The sequence below is a fragment of the Scardinius erythrophthalmus genome, assembly GCF_964197995.2.
Source record: "Scardinius erythrophthalmus genome assembly, chromosome: 1".
NCBI classification, from domain to species: Eukaryota; Metazoa; Chordata; class Actinopteri; order Cypriniformes; family Leuciscidae; genus Scardinius; species Scardinius erythrophthalmus.
Window position 1 is genome coordinate 2,560,018 of NC_138221.1, and position 14,757 is coordinate 2,574,774.

The window sequence follows — 14,757 nt, forward strand, 5'->3', positions numbered from 1 at the left end:
TATGAGCCATATACCTTTATAAACATTTAAGTGTGTACTTTTAAATGATCGGATTCAAACTGAAAACAAATATTCTCTGTTTAAGTAATTTGTATAAAACCAACAAGATGTCCAGCTTCTCAAACGCTTGCTCATTATTTTTTAATTTACCACGCCCACTCGCGCAAAAGATATTCACATGCAAATCTCCACATGGAACGCGATCGCCCTCATTACCTCAACAACAAAACACCAAAACACTTTACAAGTCTCTGCTTTTAGACGCGCCTGGGCTTACATTGGATTTACCTCAGAAGAAGAAGAACGCGATTTGAAGACAAGAAAGATGTAAGGTAAGAAATTCTTACATATTAGTTTGCTATTGTTGCATAAATTTCACATTGCAGTTGAACTGTTGCTAGATATATGGTGAATATTATAATATTTAGACCCGTGTTTACTGTTACTGTGTTTGTGGATATCTGCTCAAATGTAGATATGTATATGGTAACCATAATGTTTTATATTTGAGCGCGATCGCGTTTGAATGTATCATATTTTGCAGCGCGATCGCGTTTGAATGTATCATATTTTGCAGCGCAATCGCGATTGAAAAGCAAACGGCTTCATGTTTTTACTATTATCTCATTTCATATCATCATAACGAATGGAAACATTTGAAGTAACATGATAATCAATATATTTTTCTCTAGCTTAGTTGTTACTGAAATCTTTTGGAAGATTTATACTGATAAGGTTATTGTTATTTTATCCAGCACTGCGCATAGCTTATGCCTACAAGGCACAACAAACCTGGTGTTCATTATATTATATATTGTTGGAAATTTGTTTATGATCATCATTGTGTTCTGTGAATTTTAAAAAGCAATTTTAACCAGAAAAATCTAAAATTTATTCCCAAAATCGTGCAGGCCTTTCTCTTGATATCAGTATGGTCACTTTTTTTTTTTCAGGACCCAGATGCCACTGAGGACTTCAGTGAGCATGAACATGGTAAAGTGAAAATCAAACACCTTGGAAATGAAAGGTATGTACAATGTTTTTAGGAATGGCACAAAGGTCTCTGTCTTTGGATCATTGTTTTCAATAAGTGCTTTTTTGGCATTTGTTGTGTATCTTTGGATTATGTTGTGTTGTAAATAAATCCAAACAATTTAAAAGCCATTCTTTTTTAAATCTCCTCATTCTTTGTGCAAGGTTGCTCAGAATGATAGGGGCCTGATAGCTCCTAATAGGGCCGTTAGGGGAGGGTCTTTGTCTTTCTCAGGTGTGAAAAGCTTACATATTAATGACCTCCGCATAAAGCTTTTTCACACAAAACGCGTCGTAAATTTTTAAAATCAATATATTGTCTTATCTGAATGAGCAGTCGGGGTGATTTTCACATAGATTTAGAGCAAATATTCTAGGCTACGTGATACAATTTTCAAAAGTCTTGTGAAGAAATAATCAGTATGGGTTTCATGGCCTTATTTCAGTGAGAATTTTTTTCTGTATTTTCACAAACCACGTATAAATGTCATTATCTCAAAACTACAAACTTTTACATACATGCTGCTGATATATTATCATAGCAGAGTTTGTGCTGAATACAGTGTAATTAGACTTTAGCCATGAAAATGTCACAAGTAACAGAAATAACCAGAAATGTCAGAGCATGTCAGAACACCTCCAGGGCCCAGAAAACAGCTCAGACCTCAGAGGGTTAAAGGAGGAGCTGTAACTATATATAATGAAGAGGAAGACTGACAGAAACAGAAAATGGCTGATAAGTGTGATCTGTGTGTGCTGGGACTGATCATTCTCTCTTCACTTCTCACAGGTAAAGAAATCTGTATTTTCTCTAAAGACATTTAGTGGAATTAGTCTGGAAAGAGTTCATTTGAATATGCTCAGTTTATTCTTGCACACATTCACGTTGTGATCTCAGAGTTGTGTATTGATACACACAGATCATACTGTATTATTCCTGATACTGGACATAGTGTCACTCAAACATCTGATGATGAAGAATTATCTTCATATTAAGAGTGTGTCAGTGATTTGAACAGCTCTCTGATAAAGACTAATAGTTTATTCTGGAGAGTGTGTTGTTTGCTTTAAGTCAGGAAAAATACTATGAGTTAAAACTTCTGCTTTTTATGCTGGTGTGTTTTATGGTTCATTTATTCATATATATCATAATGATCACTGAGATATACTGTGTTTCAGGAACCAGTGGATATGATCATGTGTTCATCAGTCCGGGTGAAAATGTCTCTCTGTCCTGTAATAAAGCTCTTTCTGACTGCAACTCAACTACATGGACCTACTATAAGAGACATTCAGTAGAACTGATTACTGGAGGGATAAAGAAGAACGACACAGAGAGACATGAGAGACTGAGTCTGGAGTCTGACTGCTCTCTGAACATCAAGAACATCACAGAAGAAGATTATGGAATATATTTTTGCCGACAATCTGTGAAGGGAGAACAACAAGAACCTGATGCACATGTTTTTCTGCATGTTCTTCATGGTAAGTTTATGATTATGTGGTCAATTTAAAAAGGGCAGATTCTCCCTTTAAACTCAGATGATGATTGAAGAGTCTGTGATTTGTGTCTTGTTTTCAGTTTCAGTGTCTCCATCATCATCATCATCATCTTCATCATCATCTTCATCTTCATCATCTTCATCCTCACAGACTGAGATCAGTCCAGGCCGCTCTGTGACTCTCTCCTGTCAGTTGTATTCAGATTATGGATTCCCCTGTGATTATTGGGTCAGCGCTTTGGGAGTTGAGCTGTTGTGGGTAAATCAGACTGGTGTTGATCTGAAGACAGACTCCAGATATAAGATATTATCATCATCAGATCAAGATCGCTGTATCCTCACTCTGACTACAACACTCCTGAATGAAGATGACAACAGAGAGTGGAGATGTCAGGTTACTCACAGAGACCAACTCGAGACGTCAGTCAGATACACTGTCAAGTATTCAGGTGAGAAAACACTCTTTTCTGACAGATTTGTGAAAACTTCCACAGATTGGCTCTACTCTTTCTGATGGCTTCATACATTTTGGAGTTGTAAAATATTAGTGGTCAAAGTCATAAACTGCATAACAATCCTTTTAATTCCCAATATTGGCCTCCTACATGACACATACATGATATATTGCATAAATCAGACGAGTGTATTAAAGCCTAGTATGACCCATGTAGGAGGTCGGATTTAGGAATTATAAGGCTTATGTCCATCATTCAAGCTGAAGGTTTATTTGCAGAAGCTCAACTGTGTTTCACTCTCATATAAACCAGGAATAAATTATACAGTAACACAGTTATACAGTTATACAGTAATACAGTACAGTCTCTTCTCAACTACTGCCACTGTAAACTGTGATGATGAACACAAACTGCATGTGATGATCGATATGAACATATGATGTTAATGTCCTACAGATGATGCGTCTGAACATTCATCTTCTGCAGCTCCAGTCGATTCAACTACACTGATTCCAGTCAGAAGCTCAAACTCTGAGAAGACATCAAGCCGAACTACAGCAGCAGCTCCTACACAAGGTTCATGATCACACGATCACTGTTAATCAGATTTATTTTTGGTGATAGTCATTCTCCTCCTGACAGCTTGAGAGTGAAGTAAGAAGATAATAGATGACAGACTCGTGCACATATTCATCATTTCTGTGATGTGAAGCTCAAGTATTATGTGATGATGATGTTGTGTATATGTGGCATTATGTGTTGAACTGAACTAACAGACGTGATCCACAGATCCAGCTGATACAGCATCAGAAACTGAAGTCAGTGTGACTGCTGGATCATTATACAGAGGTACGACACGTTCATTTATACTGACAGCTTTATAACATTAACCTATCAGTCAGTCTGTAAATGCTTCATCAATAACTGTTGATAGTTGAATACCCTTGACTTCAGTCATGTACAGTTTCTCTTCTTCCTCTCATGTTTCCTGCAGTGATTGTGATTATTGTTGAGATCGCAGTGTTTGCTGCTCCTACTGTGATTCTTCTTCAGATCATCTGTGCAAGAAGAGCTGGTGAGTTTTGAGCCGCACACAATCTGATGATTCACACTCATCTGATCTGGAACAATCTGCAATCATGATAAAAACACATACGAGAGGTCAGTCAATGCTTTTATTTTGCAGGGAGGAAGGACTCGAAGCACCCAGAGGAAATAGAGATGCCGACAATATTAGAATAAAATACTGATGAGTTTAGAGCCAATCTGCAGCAATATTTACAATAGCAAAAACTTACAGAGGATTGTTCATTGTTTTATTTTCTTCTTCTCAGAAAACAGAGAAAAAACTCTTATAGTGACATAATCAAGTTTAGATTAAAATGTGTGTTTTTTTTTTTTACATATTAAAAGCCAGATTTATTTTCATTTATATGGATTTTATGGATATATTTGCCTACAGTGTTGAAAGTCATTCATATGTAAACTGCTTTAAATATAATATTAATACAGTAATGGACAGACTCAGACTGTATAATCTCTCTCTGTTCTGTGTGATGGAGCTGATTTGAGGATTCTTGGATCTTGTCTGTTCATTCTTGTTTTTAGCATCTTTTTTCATTTTGAATGATTGCTGTAATTATCTTAATAAACCTCTGCAGTTGTGTTTAATAAGTCTCCTTTCCTGAGATGTTTGTTAGGAATATGTTAATTCTCCTTCATGAGCTGGTAATGTCTCTGTAAGTCCACTGAAGCGAGTTGTAGTTGAGAAGCCGCTTCAATAACCGAGAGCTAGATATTGGGTCTTAAACACCTCACGACACCCTGAAGGACCCACTGAGAGGTCAGACTTGAAGCACTGTTCCTGAGATGCTCTTCTTGGTGGTTAACTGTAAGCAGCAGACAGATCCAGCAAGAGGAGAACTGAGGATTCGGAGGCTCCTCTTGCCAGTCTCAGAGCTTCAATAACCGAGAGCAGGGCCGTCTCAGTTTAGTGGCGCTTCTGAAGCCAGACTGGTTGTTGTCCAGGAGGATGTTCTGTGTGAGAAATGGAGATAGTTGGTGGAAAACGACTCGTTCAAGTGTTTTAGCAAAGTGGTCCAGAAGTTCAGGGAGGCGGAAGTTATATCAGTGGTGCTTGAGAAATACATCCCAGATCTTCCAGAGCATTTGTAGTGTTGATAAAGGAGTCTGGATCTGATATATTTCTCAAGGCTGGAGAGAGTAAAGCAGAACTTTATAATCCATGTGTAGAAAATGTGTATAAATGTAATGCCCATGAAATTGGTCCAATCTGCCGGTTCGCCAATAGACGGGGAAGGTCTCACGTGTTCTGTCCTCACTCATGCAAAGTATTGGTTGGTTAAATTTGTAATGTATTAATCATATATTTACTCGTTTATTTCATCTGACTCCATAAATGAAAGGTTTTAATAATATCTGTGCCTCACTAAAAGTGAGCTAATGTTTGACTATTCCGTTTACCTCTTCAATGAAAATAATGTCAAAGTCAGTTAGAATAATCAAATGTAACAATTTATTATGTCAGGTAAATGTATCATGCCAATTTCATAATCAATTCAAAGATAATCGATACAAAACATCAAATGCTCTGGAATAGAGAGAAGATGCAAACCCAACTTTAAGAAATACATGAGGCTGAGAGATTTCTTTCTCTCAGCCTCACGGGCCGATCTGAAGTACAGAAAAGGCCCCGAACTCTCTGCTGCATCTCCTTATATACACAAACCTTTCACAAGGAAACATGTACTAACAAAAGAAATTTGCATGCAGTGGTCGCACCTTCATGGGGGTGGGTGACCATTTGCTTGAGAGACCACCTTCCTTTGTAAGTCAGTTATCCATAAACTCTTAAAAACCTTATTACCTTTTATTTTACTTATTTGGAAAGAGACATTTGTACCAGTCTCACTGTGACATTTTAAATGATACCAAACATGATGATAATACTCTGTGATAATCATTCACATTAAACTATACATTTTCTTGGGAATTCAGGTGAATCATCTGAGCATGAGAGAGAGGGGGTGAGGGGAGAGGGAAAGAGATGTACAAGGTGGGCCATTTATATGGATACACCGTAATAACATGGGAATGGTTGGTGATATTAAAGTCCTGTTTGTGGCACATTAGTATATGTGAGGGGGCAAACTCCTCAAGATGGGTGGTGACCATGACATATACTAATGTGCCACAAACAGGACTTTAATATCACCAACCATTCCCATGTTATTACGGTGTATCCATATAAATGGCCCACCCTGTAGATTAGGATGACTCGGAGGTGAGACTTTCGTCTCGATTGTGCATGAGTGCCAGTTCAAATGGTAATCTCCAGAGAGGTCCCTTTGTCCTCTCAGGGTCTGGTCACCCCCAAAACAGACTGTCTGGAATTTCCTAATTTATCAATTCTTAAAACTGTGTTCACAGCAGATGTGTGTTGAGAGATAGTGCGGTTAACAGTATACGCACGTCTCAGATGTTTCACACATGTAAAGCAACACTTCACAGTGGGACAGTGTCACTGACAGCAACTCTAGCAGAATTTAAACACTGAGTTAGTCAGAACAGAGGAAGTTAATAACCACAGGAGGAGCTGATGATGTTAAAGTCTTTACTAATGGGACTTTACAAATGCTCACATAATATAAGCATTTTAGAGCTTATAATATGAATAATGCTCAACGTTAAGTAGGAAGTAAATGAATGATGATCATAAACAACCGCTAACAAATCTGGATAAACAGAATCACACAAGAATTAGACAAAATACAAATCTAGAAATAAAAGAGCAATGAACTAGACTCTTACCTGTCATCCCTATTTATGAGCAAACACTGGAAGATTACATAAGCTTGAATGACTGAATGCTTTAGACTACAGTCCTAGCCATGGTTTCTTTTAAAAGACACTTAGGAGGGGTGGTGTGGCGCAATGGATAAGACACATGCCTTTGGTGTGAGAGACCCGGGTTCGAATCCACTGTGAGACACCAATGTGTCCCTGAGCAAGACACTTAACCCCTAGTTGCTCCAGAGGCGTGCGACCTCTGACATATATAGCAATTGTAAGTCGCTTTGGATAAAAGCGTCAGCTAAATGAATAAATGTAAATGCAATATAACTGGAAAAAATAAGTTTTCATTTATTTTAAGCACTTTACTTGCAGTTTAATCAAGCAAAACGGCCCACAGTGTTAGTGTTTGCAGTAAAGAGCTATATTAGAATAACACACACACAGCAATGTCTGCCATGAAGAGTCGTTAACTTAAGATTTCACTCATATCTTTCTAAAACATATACATTGTGAATGCTAATAACAAAACTAAAAGGATGTTAACTGGCTTAAACATGAGCAAAGTGCGCTCTATTTATAATCACTAAACAGCTGTCACTCATCTCAGACTCACTGCATTGCGATCTCACAGAGTTCTGTTATAATCAATGAAGCTGTCTACACTGCATAATTAAATTGCATAACTTAAACGCCTCTGATTGGCCATGGCGTTCAGGAGATCAACAGACGTGTCTGTGATTGGCTTCAGAGCTCAACGCTGAAAAAACACTGTAAATAGAAACCTTTGAATGCTGTAAACTCCACGTTCTTGAATTGACATCCACAGTCAGATCCAATGCCATGAGGATTTCAGGGAAAACTGATGTCAGGAAGTTTATCACATTTGTACTTGTGACTGAAGAAGTCGATGCTACTTCTGGCCACTTACTGTGATAGTCAATCCATGTCATGATGTGACGACAATCCCAGGTTAGGGACTCTATGTGTTTTATTTAAGGGGCTACCGGAGGAGTTTTGAGATCTATAGTCAAAATAGACTTGATCCTCCCTTCGCCAGCAATAAACCTTAAACTGACCCTCCAAAATGATTGTGAAAAAAGGCATGACCCTCCCCAATAATGTATTGATTACTTCTGTACTGGTTTGCGCTTGGCAAAGATGTTCAGATAGCCATTGTTTTTTATAACCATGACAAACGAGTTACGCCCGTTTCACACATAATCCGTTTGCAGTGCGTATGCGGTGCGTATACAGCAGTATGGAAAGCCAAGAGGGCCAAAAACACGTGAATTAAATACGCGTGACAAACCAGCGCGTTAAATATGTGTATTCAACACGTAAATACATGTAAAATACACGTGAAATACACGTTAAAAATCAGTTTGAACAGGTCAGTGTCATTGGCTGCTGAAGACTTGGGTCTAACCATTTCTGTGAGCTTAGGGGGGTGTACCATTCATAGACTAGGCTACCACCATTGAACATGCTATAGATCAGCTTATTCAGCCTGTTTATTTTGTCCTTTTTTTTTGTATAACCTATAGAAATAATATATTTAAATTGCGGTTTTATGAAAATTTAGACTCCACTCATGCCTTTTTGTAAATAAACACATTAGTGGACATTCTAGCTTTAACATCAAAGCATTAACATTTGTGTGGAAATCAGTTCCAGTGGAGGTAAGCAATCAATGCAGGTTTAAGATACAGACAGCATGTGGACATTCTTGCAGGACCTGTTGGTAGTCCGGCTATTGATGCACTTCAAACTGTAATTAATATTCTGCAACAGTAATATTCTATTGTCTCTAAATAAATTCTATAAATCTCGGGCTGGGCCGGGCCCTTGGTCAAGCATTTGTGTTACAAAATGCAACACATCACGTGTCAAGCGCGTGACACATGCCTCCTCCACTCGCACATCACACCGGGGCCGGGATAATAGGCTTTTTTTATTTTGTTTAAAAAATATTCTATATTCTAAAACCTTGTTGAATTATATTAGAGTAGTAGGCCTACTCCTCCTAGGCCATCCTAAGTTCATTCTTGCTCATTTTCTGTGAACATCACAAACAAGGTTATGTTGTTTAACAGATATTCATTACAATTGCATTGATCAAGAACCACATGGTCCGTGGTCAAAATGAACACAGATTGACATGAAAATATAGTAATCTCAACATAAATGCATTTAATACAATAAAATGTAGTAATTTCACCATAAATGTATTTAATTAAATACTACTATTTTTCACAGTCATCTTTTTACTTTAAGACCGGGGTAAAGCAAGGAAAACTACAATTTACCTCAACAAGGCGACATTATGAACAACACTCGTCTCATTCGTGGAGGTGGAAAAACAAGTTCTTTGTGACATGCAAGATGTATTGTAGCCTATTAAAATTTAAATGCAAAAGAAAAGGCATGAGAGTCGGCTGTTTCTGTCAATTTTAAGTTTAAATTTAAAATGGTTGCAATTTTAATATAAGTACATGGTTAAATATTTTACCACTTGCTTGAGCAACTTAATGTATAAATCTATGTAGAAGTAATGCATTGAATAATACGTTGTTTAAATTGTGTTTAAACGTGCAACGTCCATTAAAGAGTGTATATGTGTACAAAGAGAATCTCAATGCTGACAAAAACTTTTTTTTAAATAAAAGTTGCTGATAACTTCTGGATTTGAAACACAAATAGCGAGTATGTGTTTGTGGTACAGCCGTGGATCAGTTGCACACTGCAAACGCAGCATATGTGAAAGCACTATAGCGTGCTGCTCCTGCACCGCACACACACTGCACACGGAGGATGTGTGAAACGGGCGTTAACCTCTGCTTTCTCAGCTTACACATCACACTCCACTGTTATGGTGGCAATTTCAGTAGATTTACCCACTAACATTGTTGTGGAAACACAATAAGAATGGACAGGGGCGCCGCCAGGAATTTTGGGCCCAATGACAAAAAAATCTAATTGGGCCCCCTCTGCGCAGCTGTTGTCACCACATCTCTAGGACCTAACTGTCCCATCAAAAGCTTTACATAACTCTAATCGAAGGCTTGCAACTGTCTTGCTTCTTGTAGTTCAATACTAGTACAAGCACAATATTTACTGCTGGTGATTAGTAAATGCAAGTCTGCATACAGTATGCAGTTCACTATATGATGCAAGATTAAAAGCCACCATAAAAATGTCCTTAAGGCAATCCTTTACAGTCTCAATGTATTTTTATTCTAGAATTAATGACAGATTTTAAAAAAAGAAAACGAAAAAAACTAAATATATATTACATTTTTAATCAAAATAAATTAACATCATCATCTCAAAACAATGAAAACAGCAGATTTTTTAAGTTAACTGCACATATATGCCAACAACAAAATAAAGTTGACGTGTAAAACAGAATTTCCACATCAGGGTTATTATAGTGCTACAAAACAGATCCAGTGATCACTAAATCAATAGGATTTGAGGTTTGGAATGATGGGAATAATAAAGTCTGTATCTATAGATGTCATTTAACGGCCAAAATTCAGTCTAAATGAACACATCACACTGGATTATTTTAATATTGTCTGTAACTTACATGCAGGTCGAGGTAAGCTACTCATTGTTTCTAACTGCATCCAGTACAGACAGGAGGTTTTTTTTATTTTTTATTTATGTCATAATGGTCATTATGTGAGAAAATAATTTGTATTTGATTTCTGTCATTAATACATATTTCATTTTCTTTTTTGTTATGGTAAAGAGAGCGAGAGAGACAGACAGGGAACCACACACAGACTCCCTGGAATGATGCTAAGTCATTAACACAGTGTTGCTCACCTTCTTCACTGGGACAGGGAGGGGTGCAGTTATGGGGAGACTGGGGTGCTGCTGACTCATCTGTTGTTAAGTCTGCTAAAAGGGGCATGGACAATGATTTAATATGAATATCTTGCTAAACGTTTCCCTGCACTGATTAAATGTTGATGAAATGTAGGCTAACACTAGCCTGCAGCTAGCTAGCTTATTTCACTATGGACAACAGGTTAATACCACTCACAGACTAAAGGCTACCCACCTTTCTTGGTGAAAAACTGGGTTACAGATTGACACCCTTTCTTTTGTCGTTCCTGTCTCTCTTTTCTCTTTCCTTTTTTGAAAACCTGATTTTCTTTTACTATGCAACATTGTGGTCTCTGTGTTTCTGGCGCATCGACTGACTGTCTGCAACTAAACACTGTCACTGATGAGTGCGCTAAGGCAGGACCAAACCATTTCATGCAGATACAGGGGGGTGGTCAGTCAATATGGATGTTTACTTTTTGGTCAATGGGGATATTTAACTTTTATTGCCAAAATAAGTCAAATCAAAGACATCATTCATTTTATTATTATTTGAAATATACTCAATGATGATGTTTTATATAGAGTATAATATAATACAATTTTTAAATTAGTTTTTACCTATTTGTTGGGGCCCCTGTCAGTCAGGGGCCCTAACTTTTCCCCCCTATAAACCTTATGTAGCTCCGCCCCTTTTCAGCGCTGCGCTTGTTGTCTTTTGACTTCCGGTCTGTATTTTCACAGCGATTTTGCGTGTTTATTAATGAACGGCTCGTTTTAAAATCTTCCCGGTCGACTGACATTTGTTAAGTCATCTGCTTTAAACATTACAGTCCTCATGATAACTTTCGTTAAAGGGGGGGTGAAATGCTCATTTTCACTCAATCTCCTGTTAATCTTGAGTACCTATAGAGTAGTATTGCATCCTTCATATCTCCAAAAAGTCTTTAGTTTTATTATATTTATAAAAGAAAGATAGGCTGTACCGAGTCTTTCCGGAAAAAAAACGAGCATCTGGAGGCGGGCCGTGTGGGCGAAGCTAAAGCTGTGCTTACCCGCCGAGCTAACAACACACAGAGACATCTGAAGCAGTTTTACTCACCGCCTGCGACCGCAAACCTTTATCATTATGACTGCTCCATCCTTAAGTGCAGGGAACAAACAGTCTTGCACAAAAACAAACAGTCTCTGAAAAAACAAACTCCATCCACTGGTCCCTTAGCGCTGGGTTCTTTATGAATCTGTGCAGGGTTGTCTTGCCCTGGCAACCAAAAACACACTTCTTTGGTGACATTGACTTCCAAAAGCTGAGCAGAGCGCTTTGATGAGGTAACGTACTGCTTTCGCTCTCTTCTCTCTCTGTCTGGTCTACGAGTGCGCGCGCGCCCGCGGAGAAGTGCCCTTAGGACCCATATAAGGAAATTCCGCCCCAGCTGACGTCACGAAGACCCATACTCGAAAAAAAACTTTCTGTAACTTGTGACAAACCGGAAGGACAATTTTTGGCACAGAAATACTCCTTCAAACGAACAATTTAGTTTTTGAAACTTTGTCCATGTTTAGCATGGGAATCCAACTCTTTAACAGTGTAAAAAACTCAGTATGCATGAAATAGCATTTCACCCCCCCTTTAACTTTACATTAAGTAAATCCACTTCAAAAGCTAATTACTCCTGGACAGCAGCGCCATAGAAATATACAGAGCGACCGCAAAACGGAAGTTAAAAGACAATATTCTAAAGATGGCGGCTTTTGAAGGAGTTGCCCGCAGTATTGTTAGAACTGTGGGTAGGGCATCAATCCATTGGTTTCGAGATGCTTTCTTTTATGGTGCGGTTAACACGTTCCACCATGCCGGAGCTCTGTGGCCTGTATGAAAACGTGGAATCTTTGTTTGATGTTCAGCATCTGGCATATGTTTTTCATCACCTGACCTGTGAAGTGTGTGCCCTGATCGGATTCAATTTGGATTGGTGCTCCCCAGAGTGGGAGAATTTGGTTCGCTACCACACGTTCCACTGTGTTTGCATTGTTATTGCGAGTAGGAATTGCTTCAACCCATTTGGAAAATTTGTCAAATATCACAAGGTAATAACGATACCCCCCTTTGGCACTGGGTAGTGGGCCTATAAAATCCAATTGGAGTGAATCCCAAGGTCCTTTGGGTGGCTCTGGTCTACACAGTTTTGTACGGCCAGGCTTACCTTGGTTAATGGTGACACATACGATGCATGTGTCACACCATCTTTGAATGTCTGATGCCATTTGTGGCCACCAGAAGTTCTTTTGTATCAGCTGTTGTGTTTTGGGAGCTGATACATGTGCATAATCATGGTACAACTTTATCAATGGATTCTGGAGGGCTTCTGGAATGATGTATTTATCGTCTCTCAAAATCATGCCTTCAGTGACCTTGGCTAGTTGGTCCTGCTGCAGGTGCGGTGTCAGCTCTCCATCAGAACGCCACAGTTCTTGTTGGTACTGTTTCAAGTCAATAGGAACAGTCTGAACCACACTCACAGCAGGAACAATCAGTCTGTCAGGCTGCCATTCATCTCCCTTTTGTGCTGCTAATTTGGCTAATTGATCTGCAATGTTGTTGTTTTTCTCATGTTTATCTGGATTCTTGTTAACCCTCTGGGGTCTGAGGGGTTTTGGGGGTCCTTTAGATGTTCTGACATGCCCTGACATTTGTGCTTTTTTCAGTTGCTTATAAACATATTAATGGCAAAGGTGTAAATTCACTCTATTTAGCACAAACAGGGCTACCATAATATGTGAACAACTTGCATGTACATGTTTGTATTTTTGAGAGAATAATGTTTATGCATGGTTTTTTCAAAAACAAAAAACTAAAGTTTCTGAAATAAGGCCATAAAACACATTCTAAATATATGTAAATAAGACTTTTGACTAATGGATGACGTTGCCTAGAATTTTTTCTTCAAAATTATGTGAAAATCATCCTGCCTAATCATTCACATAACACAATACATTGATTTAAATCTTGTAAAACACTTTTTGTTTGGAAAGGCCATATGCGGGTGGGCGTGATTCACACCTGTGGAGACAATGGGGCCCGCATAATGAGGCTGCATACGTAATGAGCCTTTCATTCAGGTGTGTGACTCAGCCACAAGAATGCAAGGACAATATATAACTGGTTTGTTGTTTTTTTCCACAAATTTTGCTTGCAAATTGTACAATATCCAAGGTAAACATTTCTAGTAATTGTGCAGTTAATTGTTCTCATACTGTATTTTCAGATTTGGAATATATTCTCTTCCCAAATGTGTCACTAATAAAGCATAATAAAATTATTTAAAGAGAAGGCTTATAATGACCTTTTAAGATTTTGTTTACATCTATCCTTATATATATATATATGTATATATATATATATATATATATATATATATATATATTTTTTTTTTTTTTTTAAGGTTATACAATTACAACAACATTTAAAATTGTAACAATATTTCCAATGTAATCTTTCTTTGTATTCGCGATTCATATTAAAACAGTATTTTTGCCAGCTTTAGTAGCTCCACAACAGCACGCATCTGTGCGTTCGTTCGTTCGTTCGTTCATTCATTCATAGAAACGCAATTCATATTTAAACAGTATTTTTGCCAGCTGTAGTAGCTCCACAACAGCACGCGTCTTGTTCATTCATTCAGATTAGAACAAAGCAAACAGACCTGACCTAATTCCTCAGCGGGATCCGTTTGCTCCTCGAAATGATACTTCCAGAACTTCTGAGGTAAATTTTTGCAGGATTATTATCAAGATAGTATTATTACTCACAGCATCGTAAAGTACATAAGTCTGAAAGTGAACTCGCGGTGTGTGTTATCCAGCTGATGTGGGCGTTTCACAGGTTTGTTTGGATCGCCTCACATTTGCGTTTGAATAGCGCGCGCTCTCCGTGGGCGGAGCACATTAAAACTTAATTAGCTGAGATGAGAACGACTGACATCTCTCTCTTTGCATACATATTACATAAACTGTGAATATTTGTTTTTTATAAAAATTACTTCATTTAAAAGAAGAGAATTCAAGCTTCATGCCTGTATGACTGTATGCCTGTTTGACTGAGTATTCGCTGAGTTACA

The 14,757-nt window shown here is 38.0% G+C and overlaps 1 protein-coding gene across 1 annotated transcript; it reads left to right on the forward strand.

Annotated features, from left to right (window-relative positions):
- Positions 1 to 1,760: 1,760 nt before the first annotated feature.
- LOC308692688 (uncharacterized protein) lies at positions 1,761 to 4,658 on the forward strand. Its single transcript, XM_081368953.1, has 7 exons — positions 1,761 to 1,822; positions 2,212 to 2,517; positions 2,615 to 2,983; positions 3,446 to 3,565; positions 3,779 to 3,838; positions 3,984 to 4,064; positions 4,176 to 4,658. Exons 1-7 carry the CDS (start codon positions 1,762 to 1,764, stop codon positions 4,229 to 4,231), a joined length of 1,053 nt encoding a protein of 350 aa, XP_081225079.1. The 5' UTR covers position 1,761; the 3' UTR covers positions 4,232 to 4,658.
- Positions 4,659 to 14,757: the final 10,099 nt, after the last annotated feature.

Coding starts and splice junctions, on each gene's coding strand:
- LOC308692688 (XM_081368953.1), top strand. CDS start 1,762: ATGGCTGATAAGTGTGATCTGTGTGTGCTGGGACTGATCATTCTCTCT. Junction 2,518..2,614: donor TTTTCTGCATGTTCTTCATG/GTAAGTTTATGA, acceptor TCTTGTTTTCAG/TTTCAGTGTCTCCATCATCA. Junction 2,984..3,445: donor ATACACTGTCAAGTATTCAG/GTGAGAAAACAC, acceptor AATGTCCTACAG/ATGATGCGTCTGAACATTCA.